Consider the following 21,950-nt stretch of genomic DNA (forward strand, 5'->3'; position numbering starts at 1 on the left):
CTACTGAGGATTGAGCCTGCAGTGTGTGGGCATGTGCCCCGATCAAGAATGAACGGTGACCTCCTAGTTCATAGGTTGATGCTCAGACACTCAGCCACACCAGCCGGGCATCGCTTACACTTTTTGGTCAGGTTTGTCATGTTTGCAGATGACAGTAGGCTCCGGAGGTGGTGCAGAGCCAGGACAGAGCCTGGGGAAGCCCAGATCACTGGCCAGTATGGAGGGAAGCAAAAGGATGTCCAGAGTCCTTTCTAGGTGACACACACTGACGTTGCTGCTTTCTACGTGCCTGCACCTGTGCAGTCAGGGGCATGGTCCTCAGACTAGCTGGCTGCCACTAGAATGGCACACCATCTAAGCAGGGTCCTCGAAGGGCCAGATGCTGTGCATGCATGACCTCTGGCCTCCTGCTGCACAGGAATCTCATATTCCTAAATTTACCCACAGCTGTATCCAGCCTGCAGCTCCGGGCCAGGGAACACCAAGCCAGTGGTCAGTGCTAGCTGAGCCTGATTCTGAGCCCTACCTGCACCCAGGATTGCGCTGGACTCCTCCTGCACCCCTTTATCCAGTGATGTCTGTCTCTAGCCATCTGCACCTGGGGAGTGGGCTTCACCTTGGGTTTAGGAGTGAGCCTGAGCTAAGCTCTTTTTGGGGGGGTCAGACTGCCGGTCAAACCCCGACTAGAGGATAGTGGAGAAATTGAGCTCTTGAGACTTTCTGGGGAATTCTGTTGCTGGAAATTGTCCAGGCTGCTCTCCAAAAGCCACGCCCTGACCACTCCCACTTCAAGACTGGCTGCCAGAGTTCATCTGCGCAGGAATGCTTGGCCCAGCCCAGCTCTGCGGGGGAATTAACAGAATCCAGAAAGGCTGTGGGGGAGGGAGGGGTTCGACTTTTATTTTTAATCCCGGCACAGTGAGATAGGCCAATAAGGCATTTTTCCTGCATTATAACAAACCCATCAGTCTCGGGCAGAGCACCTTCGTAAAGCAATCCCATGGGACTCTAGGTGACTTGGTAAGTGGTGTCTTGGCTTACAAGTTGACCCAGCACAAAGTTTCTCCGAGGCGGAAGAGGGTTTGGCTACAGTGCACAGGAGGAACAGGCCTAGCCCAGGCCCAGTGAGTGGGGGCAGGAAGGCTGTCATTTGGATTCTTTATTCTGCTCAGCTGCAAACGGTGCTGGAGGGGCTTTATCAGCAGCACACTCCACCCAGCCTCCTGTTGGATGCCTGCTGCTTTCAGGGCAAGAAATAGAAGTGTCCTAAGTGTCACTGGCTTTGTGTCTGTGTCCAGCCTGCAGCTCGGAGGAGGCCACTGTCAGCTAAGCACACAGACCATCTAACTGTCCTGGTGGTTGGTGAGAGCTAGGAGGGGAGGAGACCCCGAGGCCAGCCCTGTGGGAGGAGAGGTTCTTGGGATTGAAGCTGAATTGACTGGGAGAAGGACGGGGTGGGGGTGGGTCCACTGCAGAGAATGTGGACATGCCTTCAGAAAGTCATAAAAGTTAAAGTATTTAAAAATAAGGCCTAGTGTAGGGGCACTTAGGGTTTTGTTCCAAATCTAAAAACAATGAGCTGGAATTAACAGAATCCTATGGAGGGTGGAGGGGGGCTTCTCCAGCTGGGCTGGGTTACCTGCCCCGCCACAGTAACACTAGGACCGGGCCTCCCGCTCTCTCTGCCCCCTTCACCTTCCTATCCTCCAGCACCTTCTTTGGCAAAGGCAAAAGCCAGGAATAACCCTTCTCATTCTCCAGGTTGCTGCTGTGCAATTAATTCTAAGTCAAGTGTGACTGTAACCCAAGCAAAGAAATAGAAAGAGAAAGGGGTGTGGGAGACTGGAGAAGCGAGCATATATGCAATGCAGGGACCCCATCCAAGATCCTACAGGCAGGATCAGTGTCCTCCGCCCACTCTGTGGCAAAGGGACACAGGTACTCGGTCACTCTGCAGGCACTCTGGGGAAGTGCAGTCCTGCAGACCCTGTGTGAGGACCCACCACCAGGGACAATCCTTCAGGAAGCTGGGCCCTGCGTGTGCTGTTCCTCTTGGGAGGGGAGGGGACTCCTGCTGAAATACGAACCATTCTTTCTCCTTAAAATTGCTGTTTTCCTTCTTTTCTTGTGGCTTCCTTTTCTTCAAATTTCCCCATTTTAGTTTTCATTGGATTGGAGCACCAAATCTTTTTTTAGTGGAAATTGAATGCATGAAAAATAAAAGTAACAGCTCACATATTCAGATTGATTGCCTACAAAAAATACCCTGCTCCATTTCAAAGAGCCTTCCCCAGGTGTCCAGAGCTTCTTTGCTGCTGCTGTCAGTCTTCAAGAGTTCTTTCCTCCTCACTTGTTTGCAGCCCCTAACCCTAACCCTAACCCTAACTCCCCAGAGCTTAGCTGGATCCAGCCTCATTTGGATCAGAATGAGGCAAAGGATACTCAGGGGCGGCTCATTGGCGCCATCTTCTGGACCAAGTTCTTAACCCGCTTATGAATGAGCAAGGTTCACATTTACCTGAAATTTACCCACTTCTTAGCTTCCTTTTGAGATATTTTTCATATTCAATAATATATTTATACTTTTGAACAAGTGTTAATATTTGTTATTATTATTTTTATAGTGACCATATTGCAATGTAATTCACGGAATTTACAATTTACCAATTTAAAGTGTGCAATTCAATGGTTTTTAGTATATTCAGAATTGCACAAATGTTGCCAAAATAAACTTTAAGACTTCCATCATCCCACAAAGGACCTCTTACTCATTATCATCAGTCACTCCCCTCAATTCTTCCAGCCCTAGACCACCAATCTACTTCTGTCTCTCCAATTTAACTATTCTGGACATTTCACATAAATGGACTGATACCACCTGTAGTCTTTATGTCTGGGTTCTTTTACTCAACATAATGTTTTCAAAGTTTATGCATGTTGTAGCATGTATCAGCGATTCTTTTCATGGTTGAGTAATATTCCATCTTCTGTATACAGCACATTTTGTTCATTCATTCATCCACTGATGAACACTTGGGTTGCGGCCATTATGAATAATGCTGCTGTATAACATCCCTATTGAGTTTTTTGGTGGACACATGTTCTCATATTCCTTAAAAACATATCTGAGAGGAACTGCTAGGTCATATATTTAATCATTTGAGGCCTGCCAGACTGCTTTTCAAAGCATTTGCACCATCTTGCATTTCCACAAGCAATGTACGAGGGTTCCAATTTCTCCACATCCTTGCCAGCACTTGTTGTTACCTAACTTTTTTTATTTTAACCATAGGAATAGATGAGAAGGTATGAAGTGACTCATTATTTGATTTGCATTTCCCTGATGACTAATGGTGTTGAGCATTCTTTTCATGTACTTAGTTGATCATTTGTAGATTTTCTTTGGAGAAATGTCTATTCAAATTTATCTTATATTATTGACTTGTATAATTATAATCTAGATACATATCTTCACCTTGGCTTTGTTGGTGCCTAGGACTGGAGGCCTAGAAAAGAAACTGCCTAAACCTAAAATGGCTCTAGAAAATAAAGTCTAGCTTCAAAATGTGCAAAAATCCACAAGGAATAGCGTGTTCGGAAGAAGATGATAAATTAGTTCTGAACCTGGAAGTCTTTCCCTCTGGTTTTCTGCTCTGCACCCAGCTGCAGCTACCACGGGGTGGAGGGATGAGTAGGAAGATGGTGTGGGAGGGGAGAAGGAGGAAACGGAGGGCCAAGATTGGGGCCATGGACAATCCCACATTTATGGGCCAGGAGAGGAAAAGAGCCATCAGGGAGGGAAGCAGAGGCCAGAGAGGTGGGAGGAAAGGGGAGCGAGCCGTGGACCAGGGAGCCCCTGGTGGGGAATGTGGCCAACTATGCCTAAATTATCTTTAGTTCTTCCATGTTACATATCACACTGTGCTTTTATGTTTCTTTTTAAAGTGCTCTAGCCTCAGGAGCTGATGGAGAAAACCCCACACACTGCCCGGGATTCTAGACAGTCCTTACAAAATATTCTTTCTAATAGAGTGGCAAATCACACATACAAACTTCATTATTTTAAAAATTACAGCACACTTCTCCCCCTTACAAACATTGTCCTTCACACCATATGTGTGTGTTGTGATGTAAGGGGAAGTCAACCAACGAGGAAGGTGATCACAGGAACAGACTGAGGAAGGCTGCTTCCAGACCAGCTCGTCAGCTTGCTTTCTGTCTTATCACAATCCTTTCGCACTGAAAAGGAAGCGGTTGGGGACACGGAGCACAACATAGATTTCCCATTCTACTCCCTGGTGTTATTTTAGCCTGAGTGACTGCACACGGCTGTGTCGGAGAACAGACTTCTTGAAGTCTTTGCGAGGTCGAAAGCCCAAACCCTGGTACTTATTGTATTTTGCTTCCTTCCTTGTGCCCGCCCACAGGCGTCAGCTCTCCTTGCTCTTCTGCTGCTGCTTTTGGGAGGCATGTCCTCTCCATCCTCACCCCAGGCTGGGCTGCTTGAGAAGGTCTTCCGGTACATGGATCTGCATCAGGATGAATTTGTGCAGGTTGGAGAAACTACAGGCGGGACACTTGCATGAGAAACCTTTCGGTGTCTGAGTGAACGGTGGTTTGCTGGGAGATGTGGGGATGTTTTTGCCTGACAACTTAATTCCATTTAAAATGCCCATGATTGTTCATTGAATTAAAATAGTCATTATTTGTTAGGTGGAGGGAAGAGATCTCTCCCAGCCACTCTTCCTTTCCAGCACACTTGATCTAGGGCAGTGGTTCTCAACCATTCTAATGCTGCAACCCTTTAATACAGTTTCTCATGTTATGACCCCAACCATAAAATTATTTTCATTGAGTCTTCATAACTGTAATTTTGCTGCTGTTATAAATTATAATGTAAATATCTGTGTTTTCTAATCGTCTTAGGCTTTATAGTGGCTCTCAACCCGTGGCTCTCAACCTGTGTGTCATGACCCACAGGTTTGAGAACCGCTAGCAGGGTTGGAAAACACAGATATTTACATTATGATTCATTAACAGTAGCAAAATTACAGTTATGAAGTAGCAACAAAAATAATTTTATGGTTGGGGGGTCACCACAACATGTGGAACCATACACAGCATTAGAAAGGTTGAGAACCACTGATCTAGGGGACTGCCCTTGGAGTCTGGCAAATGTTGAGCTCACGTTTACTGGGAACCATCCTCAGATTGCCATAGTCCCCTCACTGAGGTCCTCTCCTGGCTGAACTCACCTCCCAAGGACAGAGTCTGAGAGCAAATATTAGACCTGAAGATGACCCTGACACCTCCATCACTTAGGAAGTTGTGAAAGTTTTAGGAGCTCTGGACAACAGGTGAGACAAAGACCAAAATATATATATTTTCCATTGTATCCCAACCTCACAGTCACCATAACCTGAGACGAGAAAGCTGAGGCTAAGAAAATGTACGGAGTATTCTTCAAGTCCAACTCTGATGGGCAGTCCAGGGTTAGGGGCTAAGGCTGACTGCCACCCTGAGGATTCTGGAGGAGCAGGTGGGGCTGACCACAAAAATCTAAGTATGAAGGATGGTTCCAAGGAGCCCTGCAGCCTGCTGAAGCCGTCAGGGGGTCAAGTCGGGTACTCTGTGAGGTCCAGAGGCCTTCAGGGCACTGTGGGAAGCCAGTTCTGGTGGGGGCATGGCCAACCAGCCTTCTCAGTGCTAAAAACCAGAAAGGATGGGTCAGGACCTGCCCTTCTTTGCAACCCTGGTGAACCCACGGGGGCACATGCCTGGTGTGTGGGACAACAGCCTTCCACTCACCTGCCCTGTCCCATTCTCCTTTTGACCAGCCAACTCTGGCTTCTATGTTCCTGATTACACTTTCAGCTTGGCCAGTGACTTTTGAATATCAAGGTCAAATGACGGACATTGGGGAATTCTGTGCCTCCTGTGCTGTGTCATTCTAATCACCCTGTGGCCTGTCCTCACAGAAGCTGAAGGAGTGGGTGGCCATAGAGAGTGACTCCATTCAACCTGTGCCCCGCCTCCGACAAGAGCTCTTCAGGATGATGGCCGTGGCCGCAGAGGAGCTCCGGCGCCTGGGGGCCAGCGTGGACCTCGAGGACTTGGGTTCTCAGCAGGTGCTGGCTGTCCCTCCCTTCTCCATGAGCTGCCACTTCCCTGTGCATCAGCCATGCCCTCCCATGGTGGTGGCAAGATCCTCAATACAAACACCCATAGAATTCCTCCTCATCTCAGACGGGGTTGCCATGTTGACTTCTCATCATGTCAGGACTTGTGTGGGGGTGGGAGGGAACACAAGTGGAGGAGGTAAGTCAAGGAGACTCACCCTGGAAAGGCCCTCGTGCTGTTCACATCATGCATGCAAGCTTCAAACTACCCTGAGCTCTAAGGCATCTTTCTGAGGCTCCAGCCTCTCATCAGAATCACTTCCTGTTACTGCCCCTCGGTCAGTAATGGCGATCTTAACTCTTAGCACCCACTGCTGCCTGGCTTAGCATTGAAAGTCTCCCAATGGTTTGTTTCCAACAACCAATTCAAGGTAGTTGAGTCTGAGTTCCTACTGAAGAGCATGCTCAGCTAAGTTTCCTGCTTATCAATGTGTATCTGAGGAAGTGCTTCACTTTAATTATACTTCACGTTTTAGTTAAAAGTGTCTTGTGGTACCATGTTAAAGGTGGATAAAGGGTGATCAGAAAGTTATATGGGCTCTGCCAGGACCCAGGGGTAGAAGCAGGACTTCCAACATCATGTCTTTGAATTGTCAGGAAGAACTAAACAGCATTTATTTAAAACTACGACTCATTGCCCTCCTGCAGCTCCCTGATGGCCAGACTCTCCAGATACCTCCTGTCATCCTGGGTGAGCTGGGAAATGATCCAGGGAAACACACCGTGTGCTTCTATGGCCACCTGGACGTGCAGCCAGCCACACAGGCTGACGGGTGGCTCACAGACCCTTACACGCTGACAGAAGTGGACGGTTAGTGACATGCTGGTGCACAGAGCTGGTGCTTCTGTGGATAAGGGATGCTCACAGGGTTAAAGATTTAAGACAGGCCCAGACCTAACCTGTTGTTAAGAATGAACTAAATGCAACTCTCATGCTCTACAAGTTGGTCCAATGTGGCCAATTTTATTTCATTTGGAAAAGAAACTTCAAACCGTTGTGCCCATGAGTGAATGAGTGCCCCAGGCTGGAGTCCTTGGGCTGTGAGGAAAACAGTTATCTTGGTCAAACGTTTTCTTTCCTTTTTAAAAAAAAAATATATTTTATTGATTTTTAACAGAGAGAGAAAGGGAGAGAGATAGAGAGCTAGAAACATCGATGAGAGAGAAACATCGACCAGCTGCCTCCTGCACACCCCCTACCGGGGATGTGCCCGCAACCAAGGTACATGCCCTTGACCAGAATCGAAGCCGGGACCTTTCAGTCCGCAGACCGACGCCCTACCACTGAGCCAAACCGGCTTCATCTCAAACGTTTTCTTTTTAAAATTAACAACTATAATTTCTTTTGAAAGAAAAAAAAAAAAGAAAGGTTAATGTACTCTTTTTTTCATTCTTTTGCTAGCTGTAAAATTTCAACATGAGAGGCTGTGTTACATGACCATCTGTAACACAGGCCCTTTTCCATGAATTTGGATAAAACACCTCATAATGGATCAGTATATTTCAAGAGAGCTTACATTTATGTCTAGCTAGTGGCCATACTGTCTATATATAAGAAATCACACTTTGCGATTTCAGTGCAAGATTTGTTCTTACAAGCAGAAAGCCCTGTTCAAGCAATTACCCATAAAACAATGTTGGTTTTTAACTCACTCAAGTTGGCAGAGCTACCCATGCTTTTCTGAAAATTCTTCCCCCATTTTTCAAGGAAAACTTTACGGACGAGGAGCAACAGACAACAAGGGTCCTGTTTTGGCGTGGATTAATGCTATGAGTGCATTCCGAGCCCTGGAGGAAGTAGGTAGCCAGTGGTGTTGGGGAGGGAGCTCGATGATGATGATGACAATGATGGTGATGGTGACAGTGACGGTGACGATGATGATGACAATGATAATTGCACAGGCAGTATGCTTTGAGTCCCTCCCTGTGCTGCAAGCTTTCACCTGGATTTTTGTCCTTTCCTCTTCGGGCTGTACTCTTATAATAACACCCATTTTATAGATGAGGAGAGTGAAACTTGGGACAGTCAGGGAACTTGCTCAAAGCCACCCAGCTGTTCTGGGGCAGACATGGTACCTTGAGCCTGTGCTGCTGACCACATGGAAAAAAAATAATAACACATAACAAAAAGCATGAAGAGCCTGTGGCTAAGTTACTCTCACTGGGACTTGCCTTTTTCACCTTTATCTTACTTTGACTTGTAATCTTTATCTCCTCTTCCTCCTTATGATAAAGCTTGATTTTATTAATAGACACAAACATACACTTTAAAACAACACATTATTTTATCAATGATCAAGATAGAGTTCCCTGGTATGTGACATCCTGTTGGAATCTTTAGGCCTCTCCATTCTTTGACATGTAGTTTTCATAGGTATGCCAGTACAGGTACTGGAAAGGTAGAGGGCTGCCTCTCTCGGGCCATCAGAGGACATGGTGGTGGCCCAGCTTTGAGCCTTTTACTGTCCCACCTGATGCTCTCACAATGGTCTCTGATGGTCTCATCTCACACCACCCTGCCTTCTTCTGATGAATGCACTCAGGCAAACAGAGGAGTCAATCTGTGTGGCCCTGGGCAGGAGAGCTGGCCTCTCTGGGCCTCAGTCCTGTCCCATAAAAATGGAGGTGTTGGCCCTTCGTTCCCTCCGAGGATTTTATGGGGCTAACCTTAAGGATGCGTAGCCATGACTTCTCCTTCACATGACTTCCCTGAATCAAGCACCTCTGTACACAGGAAGTTGAAGATCAGGGTTCCTGCGTGCTGGTCTCCTTCCAGCCTCTTCCAGGAAGAAGCAGGGAAGCAGTGCTCAGGCCCGGGCACCATCCCAGTCCAGGCCCAAGGCTTAGGTCTTTGATGGTGCCCCTTGTTCCTAAATCCTGTCCCTCAGAGCAGGGCCTGACTCTGTGGTGCCTTCCCCTGGAGGAGATTTCATTGGGCTTCTCTTTCATGAGTTTCTTTTCTCCCAGACATAAGCAGAAAGGGTGTGGGGGAATGTGTCTGCTTAGCTGCTTTGTCTCACTGAGAAAGAAAGTGTGAGTGAGGATAGTTTGCTGGCAGGTCCTTCGACCACTGAAATGTTGCCTTGTGATTCTTGACATTCACATTGGTCAGCCTGAAAGTTTAATGTGGCTTTGGTTTCTCTTCTCTCTTCCTCTCTGTCTTGAATTATCTCCTTAGACTTTCTTCTCTGTCTCTTTCCTCCCTCCCTTCATCTCATCCTCCCTTCCTCATTCTATCTCTAGCTCTCTCTCTCTCTTTGTTTTTTCCCTTCTTTCTTAAGAGGAGGGAAGCAATATTTATATGAAAATTCCTATATAAAGGCCAAAATCTGCTTTGCTTTTAAATTTCAACTCTGAAGCTTACATACTTACAAACAGCACATAATCCAGTTAATTCTCTCTAAGCCTCTTTTTCCTTGTCTGTGAGGTAGGAATGATCACTTCTCCCTCGGGGCATTGAGAAGACTAAATGAAGTAACAGTCAAGGGACTCCAGTGCCTACGAGTGCTGGGCCCTATGACTGCGGGCTTCTTCTTTCCTGGCGCCCTCCTGCCCTTCGCCCTCTCACCCTTTCCTGTATTGTGTGCAGATCACTAGCCGTGCGTCACCTCACCTGCCCATCTCACCCAGAGCCAGATGGGCTGTCAGTGCCCATACGGCACAGGGAGACAATTGAGCTGCCTGGAGGTGGACTAGCTTGTGCAGGTCCCTTGGGTGCCAAGGGACAGAGCAGAGACCAAAGCCCCAGAGGGCCTGCTGGCCTGCCACCCTCCTCCAACACTTAGTAGCCATTGGCTTGGATTTTATTCATCACCTTTGGCCAGAAAATCTTAGACTTTCCAACTACATCTCAGTCATATTAACTAAGTGTTAATAAAGAGCTTTTGAATATTAAGATTTCAGTACTGTAGTTTGACTTCCTAAGACACATAGAAATGTACACAAATGATACATTTGAACAAATCATCATCCCCACCTGCCCTAAACCAACAGAATGGCCGAAGGTCATATTTTCTAATACATAATCCCCTGCTCATCCTGCCTTTGTTCATCTTTGGCCAGTCAGTCCTACTCATTAGAGCTAATTAGTATGTATGTGCTGCCGTTTGTCTGCGTATAATCACTTTTAGAGTCTCCTACGTGTGTCTTCTGCTCTGGGAAGAGACTTTAACCTCTCCTCTTCATGTGGCTCTCAGAGATAGGAAGTTATAAATTATAGAAATACAATAAGATCAAAACCAAATGGGGGAAGGGCACATTGTAAAAATTTTAAAGGAGTGATTCTGAGCCCTAATATTAACTGGAAAAAAAACTCATGTTCCATTCTGCTGCATGATCAAAGCCTTTGAATAAGTTAAAAGGCAGATTGAACTCGTAGTTGAGAAATAACAGATACTTGAAATAAAAATTATCCCAGGGCTTAAATATTAGCCAGTCTTTCAAAGGAAAGAGGCCTCATTTATCATGCTCAGAGTTATGTGTTCAGAAAGGAGATTTGTAACAGAATAACCTTTCTTGAAAAATTCGTTTTGGGAAGAAGGAAGAAAGGGCCCCTGTCTGGGGCAGCCCCGCAGAACTCTGTGGTGTGGATGTCACTGCTTTTAGGAATTCCTTCCCCAAATCCTTCATCAACATTAAATTGGTTGGAACGGTGGAATGTGTACACTGGGCATTACTACCTTGAACTCCCCCTTCACAACCTTGGTTGAAACTCCTTTGTTGTAACAGAGATGTTGGGAACATGAACAATTCTCATATTGAACACATGATAATTACCGTACTTACATTAAATACACACTGTCTCTAAGTCTTACAAGGTGAGTGGGCAGCTGTGTGGTTTTTGACAGATTGGTTTGTCCAACTTTTGACTTGTTAACTCAGGATCTCCCTGTGAACATCAAGTTCATCATTGAAGGGATGGAAGAAGCCGGCTCTGTGGCCCTGGAGGAACTGGTCAGGAGAGAGAAGGACAGGTTCTTTTCCAGCGTGGACTACATTGTGATTTCAGATAACCTGTGGGTGAGCCAGAGGAGGCCAGCACTCATTTACGGAACTCGAGGGAACTGCTACTTCACGGTGGAGGTAATGGCAAACCCTGGTGGCCTGCTGGGAGGAAGCCACCCTGGGGTCTAGGAGGGGCAGAGACAAAGCTGTGTGAGAGCACAGAGTTCTCCCAGGAAGCTCACCTGCCTCTGGGAGGTCCTGGGTTGGGGTGTGGGGTTCATGAAGCCCCACTGTGAGCCTGTAAATTGTGCATCTTTCTGCAGACAGAATTGAGAGGGCTTATGACTCACAAGCCAAGAGATTTAGGGACTGCAGCTGTGCAAAGTGGAATCTGGAGGCAGGTTCAGCAGCCTCCAGGGAGTGGGGGGAGCTAAGAGCCTGCTGATCAGGTGCTGGGGCTCCTGGGAGGACAACAGTATCTAATCCATGGGGCCTTCCTGCCTCTGGGACGGAGGACCAGGGGCACTGACATTGCGAGGCCTGCATCCCAGTCTGGCTCAGTGATTGCACATACAGCCTGTGTAGGCCCCTTACCCTCCAAGTCTTGGCATCCTTACCTCTAACGCGAACACAGAAAACCCTCCCACAAGCCTCTAGGATTGTGTGATGGCTAAATGTGACAGCTAGTCTGCTTCCTTCTTCTCTTCCATCAATACAGACAGTTTGGGACAGAGCACACAACTCAGAATCAGAGAGTCCCTCTGGAAAATCATTCAGCCACTTTAGTCTATTTTATCCTGTGACAAGGTGGACAGTAATAATTGCATCCTGTGGGAACCCAGTGGGACAGGAAAGATGAAACACTCCTGGTCACACCTTAAAGGTGCACCAGGCAGAGAAAGACCAGCTGGGCAAGAATGATAGTAGAGGCTGAATCAAAGAGACAATTTAAAAAAAAACACCTCACTGGACCTTGGTAACAGATTAGATATGGTGTACATAGGAGGAATCCAAGATAATTTTAAGGTGATAGATTAACAGGTCTGGGGACTATCCTTGTTTTGGAAATGAGCAAGTTGGTAGGAAGTCATCATAGCAGAAGGTGTTGAGTTGACTTCTAGACCTGAATTTCAGAAAGTAGTAGCACACCTGGGGGATCAGACATATAGGTGTGAACATGTAGGAGTGTGGGGCTGTGAATGAAGCCCAGTGAGCTAGTTCTTGGGGCTCTGTGTGTGAGGAAGAATGTGCCCCAGAATAATCGGTGGGGGTGGGAGACAGAAGAGAAGTTATGAGGGGAGACATTAATAGAAATATCCAACAGGCAATAAAAGAATACAGAGGAGAAACATGCTCAGAAACCACAGGAGGAGAATTTTCCTAGAAAAAGGGTGAGAAACAGATGGGGGTGAAACCAAGAAGAAGACGATAATGTAGCCATCAATAGTTTGGTGATGTTGGATAGAACCATGTTTGTGAAATAGGTGGGGGTTGGTCAGGTTCAGGGATTCAAGACATGGGAAAAGAAGACATGGGAGCCATGTGACTGGACAGGAGGAGCAATGTCAGGGCGCTTACCTGAATCCTGAGGAACACTGGTTGGGTGTGTTTCCCACCATGTGAAAGCTACAGCTACAAAACAACAGTGGTAGCACCTGTATTCTCTTCTACCTGTCTTACAGGTGACATGCAGAGATCAAGATTTTCATTCAGGGACCTTTGGTGGTATTCTTCAGGAGCCAATGGCTGATTTGGTGGCTCTTCTCGGTAATGTCTTATTTCACTTCACTTTTTAAACATCAAGCAATCTCCTAAAATATAGTTCTGTTTGACCCAATGTGTCTCTTCTTCCTTGGTCCAAGCCAGCTCTGAGTAGAGGTGCAGTGGAAGAAAAACCATATTCTTAGCTTCCCCCTTGTCTAAATGTTCCTTGGGCTTATTAAGTCCATGTTATCTTTTTTTTCATTGACTGAACCTCTTCCTGAATTTGTCCCTTTTATTGGATACTGTGACACATCTGGCCATAAGCAAAGACAATGGCATAGCATCGAAAGACTTCTGGGGAGGCTCTCAGAATGATGCCAAATATCCTGGCTCCACTTGGCTCCTTTTTCCACGTTGCTGTGCCCCCAGGTTGCAGAGATTCCAATGAGTTTGCCAATTACACCTGCTTCTGACCTCCTGTGGATACCTGGTGTGTGCAAGCAAAGTTAGGGGTGTGTGTGTGGTATTCCCCGAGAGCCCATTTGCCCACCTTGATTCACCCTGTGGCTCTTGCCTATATCAGGACTGCCCAGCAGCTGGGGTGGATCTCTAGGAACTGAAGGAAGCTTCATATTCAGGGGCCTTGCTTGCAGGAGCCCCTTCCACAGTCCTGTCAGAGATGTTGCTCTTTTGTGTTTGAATGTTGGTGTTCTTTTCAAACAGGTTCTCAGGTTACGTAAGTTCAGGCCACAATACTGGGGTTTGCCTCACGTGGCACAAAGTGCATCTTTATACAAATTTTACAACATACTTGCTTGGCAATTTAAGACAGAATGCAACAAGCCATTTTCCTTTTAAGTGTTTAAATTGTTTCCAGAAAGATTCAGAATATTAAGCATACAACTTAATATTTGGGGGATGGGCAAAGGCCAATTCTCTATTTTACTAGAAATAATTTATTTTCTTCCCTAGGAGCAACACCTTCATGTCTTTACAATGCATTTCAATCTCCCTCTCTCTCAAATGGAATGAAAAGGGTTTCCCTTTTTTAAATTTTGAAACAATCCCTAACAAAGTGATTCTGGATTGTGCTCACCATGTGGTTTTCATCTGCTGTGTATGTAAGGACGCAGGGTTGAAGCTCTATGAGGACTGATGCATTACACTTAGTCATTAGGCACCTGCTGTGTTCCAGCGCCTGGTGAATGCTGGGATGTGACCATACACAGACCCACCTTCCGTGAATGAGGGCACTGTCTCTGACCACACGAGGCTAAATAACAAGTGTGACACCACATGAGTAGACCAACAGGTGGTTTAGCTCTAATTAAGCCAAAGAAAACCCCCTATGAAAATCTACTGGGACACGGATGGCAGTAGTGCAATGTGTAATGGCATGCCCAGCGCTTTAAGAGGACCACAGACAGCAAGGCCCGAGGGTTGAGAGTGTCAGGATTAAAAGGTGAAGGGAAGATGTCACTGTTCTGGTTTTCAACCACATCCTCCTCAGCCCCTCCCCTTGTCCCCCAGGACTTCACCCAGAATGTGTCACTGCACTTGGGGTACAGTGCTGCAGATTGCTGCACAGCATCCATGGGCCTGAGTTATGGAACTTCCCTCATTTAGCTCAATACAATATAGTATGTTAAGATCATAATACAAACCCAGTAGTTGCCGAAACCGGTTTGGCTCAGAGGTAGAGCGTCGGTCTGCGGACTGAAAGGTCCCAGGTTCGATTCCGGGCAAGGGCATGTGCCTGAGTTGCGGGCACATCCCCAGGAGGGGGTGTGCAAGAGGCAGCTGGTCAATGTTTCTCTCTCATCGACGTTTCTAGCTCTCTATCTCTCTCCCTTCCTCTCTGTAAAAAATCAATAAATATATTAAAACAAACACAAACAAACAAACAAAAAAACCCCAGTAGTAAAGTTGGGCACCGAGTGACTGGGACTGGCTGTCATTGATTTGCAGTCACCCTCAGCAAAGTCAAAGCAGGACATAAAGCCACCACCAATAGTAGACTCACTTAGTGTCCCTTTAATAAACGTCCCCAAACTTCTGCTGACATCCTCCCATGCAAGGATAGAGCTGCCTGTAGACCCACAGCTTTTACCGTGTGCTTTGTGATTGTCAATTTTAATGGAAAGATTTGAAAATGTCATGCCTCACAGTAATTTTCTAGCATTGACAGGTTATAATCACATTGGGAATGTGGACATAGTTTTATGAAGTGTCTTTACTTGAATGAAAGTCCCTAGATGGACTAAGGACAGATTTTGCTGCCCAGAGACGTCTTTCATCATTTATGTTCTCTACTTGCTGGTTGCATTGTGTCTTTGATAAGTACTTTCTTGAGATAGTGAGCAATGTCCACTAAATCTCGAGTCTGCTTCTTTTATAGATATTCTTTAATGATTTCCTGGTTCCTATTAACCCCAAAAGTCTTTCATAAATAACAGCCCAGTTGACTGCTCATCACCACAAAGGCTCTCATGGTCCTGATGGATCTCACAGACTAGACCCCAATATTACGCTTTTGATTAATGATGAGTATTTGTTATATTATTATGTGTGGAAGGGAGAGATGTTGAGAAGGAATGATGATTTTCACTTTCTCAAGTATTATGTATATGCTTACACATATATAAGGAAACATTTTTATAATGAGCACATTACGTTTTAACTCAGGATATGATAAAACTTTTAAAAGTTGTTATGTTTATGCTATCACAGGTAGAGGTGGGAACTTGAATGTAATGCAGGTGAGTCAAACCCCATTTAATTGATTGCAAATCCATGTTTTCATCCTTCCATCCAACAAGATAGACATTAAAGCAGGTCTGGCACAGGCTGAGTCGGCCTGGTGACCTGCTCCTTTCTGTAGCATCCCCCTCTAGGGGTCCCGCTGCAGGGCCTGAGCATCAGCCCAGAGGAACATCTGTTTGGCTTTGCTTCCTGTGTGTCCTGTAGGTAGCCTCACAGACTCTGCCGGTCACATTCTGATCCCCGGGATCTATGACCACGTGGCTCCTCTCACGGAAGAGGAGAAAGAACTCTATGGCGCCATCGACCTGGACCTAGAAGAATACCGGAACAGCAGCCGGGTTAAGAAATTTCTGTTCGACACCAAGGTACAGCCACCAGCTGGCGGCTCTCTGGAAGGAATGATGATACTAAACCACTTTCCCCATTGCCTGGCCTGGACGCTGCTCATCTCCGCATCTTGGAACTGACAGCAGCTAATTCTGAGGCGTGTCAGGGTCTAGATCCAGATCTTCATTTGGGGGCCATAACTCCAGAGCATTTCCTTTCCCAGCCCAGCCTTTCCTAATCCGTTTGCTAGCGTCAATCCCCACCAGCTGGGCTTCCTATTCATTCAAAGAGTGAGAACAGCCAGCAATTGTTTAGCTCCAAGGGCCCTCACTGTTCATTTTTGTAGACAAAACCAAGAGCCTCAGAGCTCCCTGTAAATGCCTGCATCGCTGCCTCAGTGTAGTCAGTAAACCCAGAGGCAGAGGCATTGTTAAGAGCAAATTCAGACTTTTTCCTTTGCCACCTCTTCCTGCTGTGAAGTGTGGGCGCTGGGGGAGGTGGGTGGGGACCTCTGCTAGACGCAGGGGCGGAGTTTACTATGAGGCGGGGTCTGTTTCCTCTGAAGAGCTCCAGGCCACAGCCAGCAGGAAAACTGCTTGGATGCCTGAGAAATCAAAAGCATTTACATGCAAGTTGTCACTGCGATGATTGGGGATGGAAATTTATAACTGAACTCACATTTCTGAAAGGGCCCCTTTGCCATCTGTCAAGTGGAAACTTCAGAGCTCGGGTGAGGAAGGGCCTTTGCCACTGGAGTCACTTGGGGAGGTGACAGCCGCACAGGACCTCATGTCCTGAGGGGAAGATCACTTGTGTTATTAGTTCAGACATCGCCACACAGGGTGATAATGAACTTGTCATCAACGGTGTCACTGATGTACAGAAACTGGTGATGTAAGCAATCTCATGGAACTGATTTTAACCAGTCTTTCTTGAACATAATAAAATAACTTTATTTTAATTCAGGAGGAAATTCTGATGCACCTATGGAGGTACCCATCTCTTTCTATCCATGGGATCGAGGGGGCATTTGATGAGCCTGGGACTAAAACAGTCATACCTGGCAGAGTTCTAGGAAAATTTTCCATCCGCCTGGTCCCTCACATGAATATGTCTGTGGTGGAAAAACAGGTAAGAAACCTGCATGGTTTCTAGGAGCACCCTCCCGAGAGCCATGCACCTTGTGGAGTGAGCAGTGCAGGTGTTGGCATTGAAGTACCATTTTTTTTTTCCAATATAAAAGGGACTGCAACACATGTAAAAAAATCTCCTCGATTACTCAATTATATTGAAATTACAGTAGTCAGATAAATAACCATTTGGAGTTGGAATGATGGAAAATTTTAAAGAATTGAATGGTAGGTATAAAGGTGAGATTGGTTTTGTGCACAGATGAAGAAGCTAACTGGCTGGTTGGATGGAGCCAGAAAATCTCAAGTGCCTATTGCTTGTCCACCTGTCTGAAATGAACACTCTGACAGGGGCCATTTTAATGAAAAGTTATCTGGAAGGATTTGTATGTCTACATTACCCACCTGTCATCAGTAAACTTCAAGTTTAATAGGAAGTAAACTCGGAACAAATGAGCTCAAGAAATACCTCATCCCAACTCTCTCTACTCCACATTCCTCTGTTGCTGTCTTCTAGGACAGTGGTTGGCAAACTCATTAGTCAAGAGAGCCAAATATCAACAGTACAACTATTGAAAATTTCTTTTGAGAGCCAAAAATTTTAAACTTAAACTTCTTCTAATGCCACTTCTTCAAAATAGATTTGCCCAGGCCATGGTATTTTGTGGAGAGCCACACTCAAGGGGCCAAAGAGCCTCATGTGGCTCTAGAGCTGCAGTTTGCCAACCAAGGTTCTAGGAGATAATTACATTCTCAAGTAGGGTCCCTGCCCCAACTGCCTCTCTTCTCCCCTCCCCCATTCTCACAACACTCATTCCCTGAGGGCAGGACCTTGTCTGTCTTGCTCACAGCTATATCCCCAGCACCTAGAACAGTTCTTGCCACACGACAGGTGTTCTATAAACGTTAGTTGAAGGAATGAATGGAAGAAATATCTCAGGCTATGGGAGTTTTCCTTTAGAGGATTTTTGTAGTAGCAACATATCCAGGGGCAGAGAAGGATGCTAAGAGGCCCTTTCCAAGCTCAGTGTGGGATTGCTCTCAAACTAAGTCCAAAAAGAAGAATTTTTAAATTGAGAAGTTATACTTGTATTATGTTACATAATCACTCAACATTCATAATGTTCATATTATTCATGTTGTCCATAATACTATTCAAGGTTTCAGTTATCAAATTCATAGCAAGCAAATATTAATAGTCACTGTGGTCAGGATGGGGAGGGGAGGGACTGGGGATAGAAGAGGGTGAGGGTAAGTGTTTCTCCCACTGGGTGAAGCTCCATCCTAGAGACCTGCTCACTGTGTCATCATCCCGCAGGCAGAACCAAGGTCAGATCACAACCCTTGGACTTGGTTGGGTTAGGGTTTCCAAGTTCCTTGATGGAAGACTATAGTCAATGTCTGAGGGAGTAACTAGAAATTTTCTCTTACATTTGAAAACATTACCTTTTAGGTGCAGCAGTATCTCCAGTATATATTCTCCCAAAGAAATAGTTCCAACCAGATGGCTGTTTCCATGGTGCTGGGACTGCACCCGTGGATTGCAGATATTAAAGATCATCAGTATCTTGCAGCAAAAAGAGCCATCAAAACAGGTTGGACTTAGGATATTTCGAGTTTCCAGTGTCCAGTGGGAGTGAGGGGTGGTGCACAAGGGTGGGAGATGTGGATAAAGCAGACACATTTAAAACTCCAAATATCGACCATCCTTTTTACACAGGCTGTATTACCGTGCAGGGGTCTTTTTATACACTGTCTCATCAATGTGGTCTCTCAAAACATCTTACCCTTCATGTGATCATTGTAATGTCCAAGTGTCATAAACCCCAAAGACTACCAGAAAGCGGAATCCAATGCAATTGCAGAAAGCCTGTATTTATTTCGGATTAGTCCGAGCTCAGTCCCACTTACACCAGTGAGGGCCTGGTGAGAAAGAGAAAGAACTTAACATATCAATGGGTTTTATAGGAAGGGTGGTGCCACTACCTTGGCTGACCTGATTGGTTGGGTTAGGGCTAGGGTCCAGTTACTGGGAGCTGACCCCGCCCCGCGCTGCCCTCTCACCCCGCCCTGCCCCCTCACCCTGCCCTGCCCTCTCAATGACGAGATGAAGTGAGGCCAGTGAAGTAGGCATTATTTATTTCTGGCTGTGGTTGACCATGGGTAACTGAGTTTATGGAAGTGCAGTCATGAATAGGAGGGACTACTGTATTACAGATGGGGCCTTAGGCCACACCCCTGACAATGCCAAAGCTGGAGTTTGAGGTCCAGACCTACTGGGAGGACCAAGTCTCTGTGAGGGTTGTCAGGACAAGGGACACAGGCATGAAAAATTGGATGAAAAGCCCCATTCCAATGCCTCTAGGTGCAGCAGTATTTTACCAGTAAAATTTGGGAGTGAAGAAAAGAGGAAGATAAGTCAGGCAGGTAAATGTAATGATAGCTGAAGAGAGATGTGTGATCCACATGTCAAGGTCAACAATAAAGACCTGAGATGCTCTTGCAGGAATGCAGGAGTCACCTTTTGGTCTATGTGTGATAAACCACCAAGTACATCAACGTTCTTCACATTCATGCCTTGCTCTGTGGATTTAGACCATGTGGCATATTCTCTTTTCTGTCTTCGTTTTATTTTTCATTCCCACTCCATCACTGGCAACTTGTCCTTCTTGCCTGGAAGGTTTGAGCCCATCTCTTTCTAGATCTTAGACCATTAAACTATTTCATGGAATACATTGAAATCTGAGTACAAATATTCAGGCAGTCAGGTGATAGTTGACTATAGCGGTTTATTTATATACTAGAGACCTGTGCACTGATTCGTGCACTGTTGGGGTCCCTTGGCCTGGCCTGTAGGGATTGGGCTGAAACCAATCTTGGGGTGCAGGTGAAGCATATTCGGGGCTGACATTCCCCAGCAGCAACCTAATCCATGGCCAATTCCGTGAGGACTCAGGCTCCCTTCTCTACTGGTTGGAACGTCTGCCCCCTGGTGATCATTGTATGTCATAGCGACCAGGCGAATGGTCAAAGGGTAAGACAGTCACTTAGGCTTTTATATAGAGAGATTGGTTACACACACACACACACACACAAAACAACAACAACAACAACAACAAAACACAAAAACACAAAGTCCCACTTTTCTAATATTTAATTCATGAAACAACCATAAAAGTAAGTACATCTGTGCTGCTCTTCCCAAAAATGCATGACCTCTTCCAGTTATGAGAAAACAGATATACCCAAATTGAGGAATTACAACCAATTTACAACCAATCAGTACTCTTCAAGAGGGTCAAGGTCATGAAAGACAAGGAAAGACTGAGAAGCTGTCACAGACCAGAGGAGATTGAAGAGTGGTGACAAATGCAGTGTAGAATTCTGGATGGGATCGTGGCACAGAAAAAGAGGAAAGAGTCATGACATTCCAATAAGGTTGGAGTCTGGTTAATAATATTCCAATTTTAATTTCCTATTCTTGATAAGTGCACAATAGGTATGTAAGTTGTTAATGTTAGGGGAAGAAGGGTTAGGGGCACCTGGGAACTTTACTATTTTTGCAACTTTCTATAAGTCTGAAATTACTTCAAAATACAAAATTTTTGAAAATATCTTTTTTTTTTTTTTTTTTTTTTAAAGTAGGTAGCTGTAAAGAAGGCAAGCAGTTTTCTTCTGGATGCTACTGACTATTTTAGAATATAAATTGCATGATAGCAAGAAGCTTACTTACCCATGCACCAAATGTAATGGTGATTACTGGGCGTAGGCTTGTCCTTATGTTATTCAAATGCCTTCTTTTCCTGTTTTAGTGTTTGGAACAGAGCCAGATATGATCCGGGATGGATCAACCATACCAATTGCCAAAATATTCCAGGATATTATCCAGAAGAGTGTGCTGATGCTTCCACTAGGTGCTGTTGATGATGGGGAGCACTCTCAGAATGAGAAAATCAACAGGTAGGCTCCTGTGGGGGCTACGCCCTCACTGCCCAACCCCAGGCCTGCACACATCAGAACCTCCAGACAAGCTGCATACTTTAGATTGAATTGATATCCTCAAATCTTTCTGTTCACATTGTAGACTAGTTTTCCTCCATCATTTGAATGGAAATAACAGTGTTTCTCTTACTTCTCTCATTAGGTGGAACTACATAGAGGGATCCAAATTGTTTGCTGCCTTTTTCCTAGAGGTGGCTCAACTGCATGAATAATGACAGGAACCTTCCAGCTTAGATCTGACCTGCTAATACCCTGGACAGGAAAGGAACCTCAATATCCAGAGAATTTTGGTCCAGAAAATAATGTTTTCCCTCCCATTTAAAAGATCTTTGGACAGTAGGACCTATAAGTATAGACATTGGGAATGGTCTAAATTCCCATTGCAAGGCTTTCTAAAGTCACAGCTTCCTTTACCAATCTGATCTCCCCAAGTTCAGCTGCGGTAGCCCAGGATTGGAGCTCCCCTCACAATGATTGGTGTAGTCACTGTAGCTTGCTTTCTAGGTCCAGAAGTACTCATGACACATAATCATTCCATACAGTGACTGTCAGTACTCACCCCAATCTTGCTTGTACCATATCTTCCTTTTATCTTATTAATAAAAACCATGGTCTCTACCACTGACTACCATGATTTCCCTGTGGGTTCATTTTTAGAGGAGTTACTAGAGCTTGATACCATGTTAACCTCTTGCTTCCCTTTCATTTATTTTTCCTGCTCTGAAAAGTTCTGAAATAGAAATGATCAATATGCATAGCCTCATGTCACTTGGGATTCCTTGTGTGAAGATGAGTACTTTTTATCCCAAGCTCCTTTACCTTTGTTGTGATGGATGCCAACAGACCACCTGATTTCTGCTCTTTCTTTCTCCCCATCAGGAAAGGCCCACTCGTTCTTTCC

General features: G+C 45.5%; 1 protein-coding gene across 1 annotated transcript; it reads left to right on the plus strand.

The window, feature by feature from the left end:
• The first annotated feature begins 827 nt into the window (after positions 1-827).
• Positions 828-21,682, plus strand: CNDP1 (carnosine dipeptidase 1). The gene is made up of 12 exons (XM_084888316.1): positions 828-1,020; positions 4,428-4,553; positions 5,979-6,128; positions 6,828-6,990; positions 7,888-7,976; positions 11,061-11,261; positions 12,806-12,890; positions 15,795-15,955; positions 16,884-17,048; positions 18,501-18,642; positions 20,860-21,007; positions 21,192-21,682. Exons 2-12 carry the CDS (start codon positions 4,470-4,472, stop codon positions 21,259-21,261), a joined length of 1,458 nt encoding a protein of 485 aa, XP_084744442.1. The 5' UTR covers positions 828-1,020; positions 4,428-4,469; the 3' UTR covers positions 21,262-21,682.
• Positions 21,683-21,950: the final 268 nt, after the last annotated feature.

The sequence above is a fragment of the Pipistrellus hanaki genome (assembly GCF_964339955.1).
Source record: "Pipistrellus hanaki genome assembly, chromosome: 6".
Taxonomy (NCBI): Eukaryota; Metazoa; Chordata; class Mammalia; order Chiroptera; family Vespertilionidae; genus Pipistrellus; species Pipistrellus hanaki.

Bases quoted from the DNA above. Each gene is read 5' to 3' on its own strand.
- CNDP1 (XM_084888316.1), top strand. From the start codon at position 4,470: ATGTCCTCTCCATCCTCACCCCAGGCTGGGCTGCTTGAGAAGGTCTTC. The intron at 6,129-6,827 runs GTGCTGGCTGTC...GCCCTCCTGCAG, and splicing joins AGGACTTGGGTTCTCAGCAG to CTCCCTGATGGCCAGACTCT. The intron at 12,891-15,794 runs GTAATGTCTTAT...TGTGTCCTGTAG, and splicing joins TGATTTGGTGGCTCTTCTCG to GTAGCCTCACAGACTCTGCC.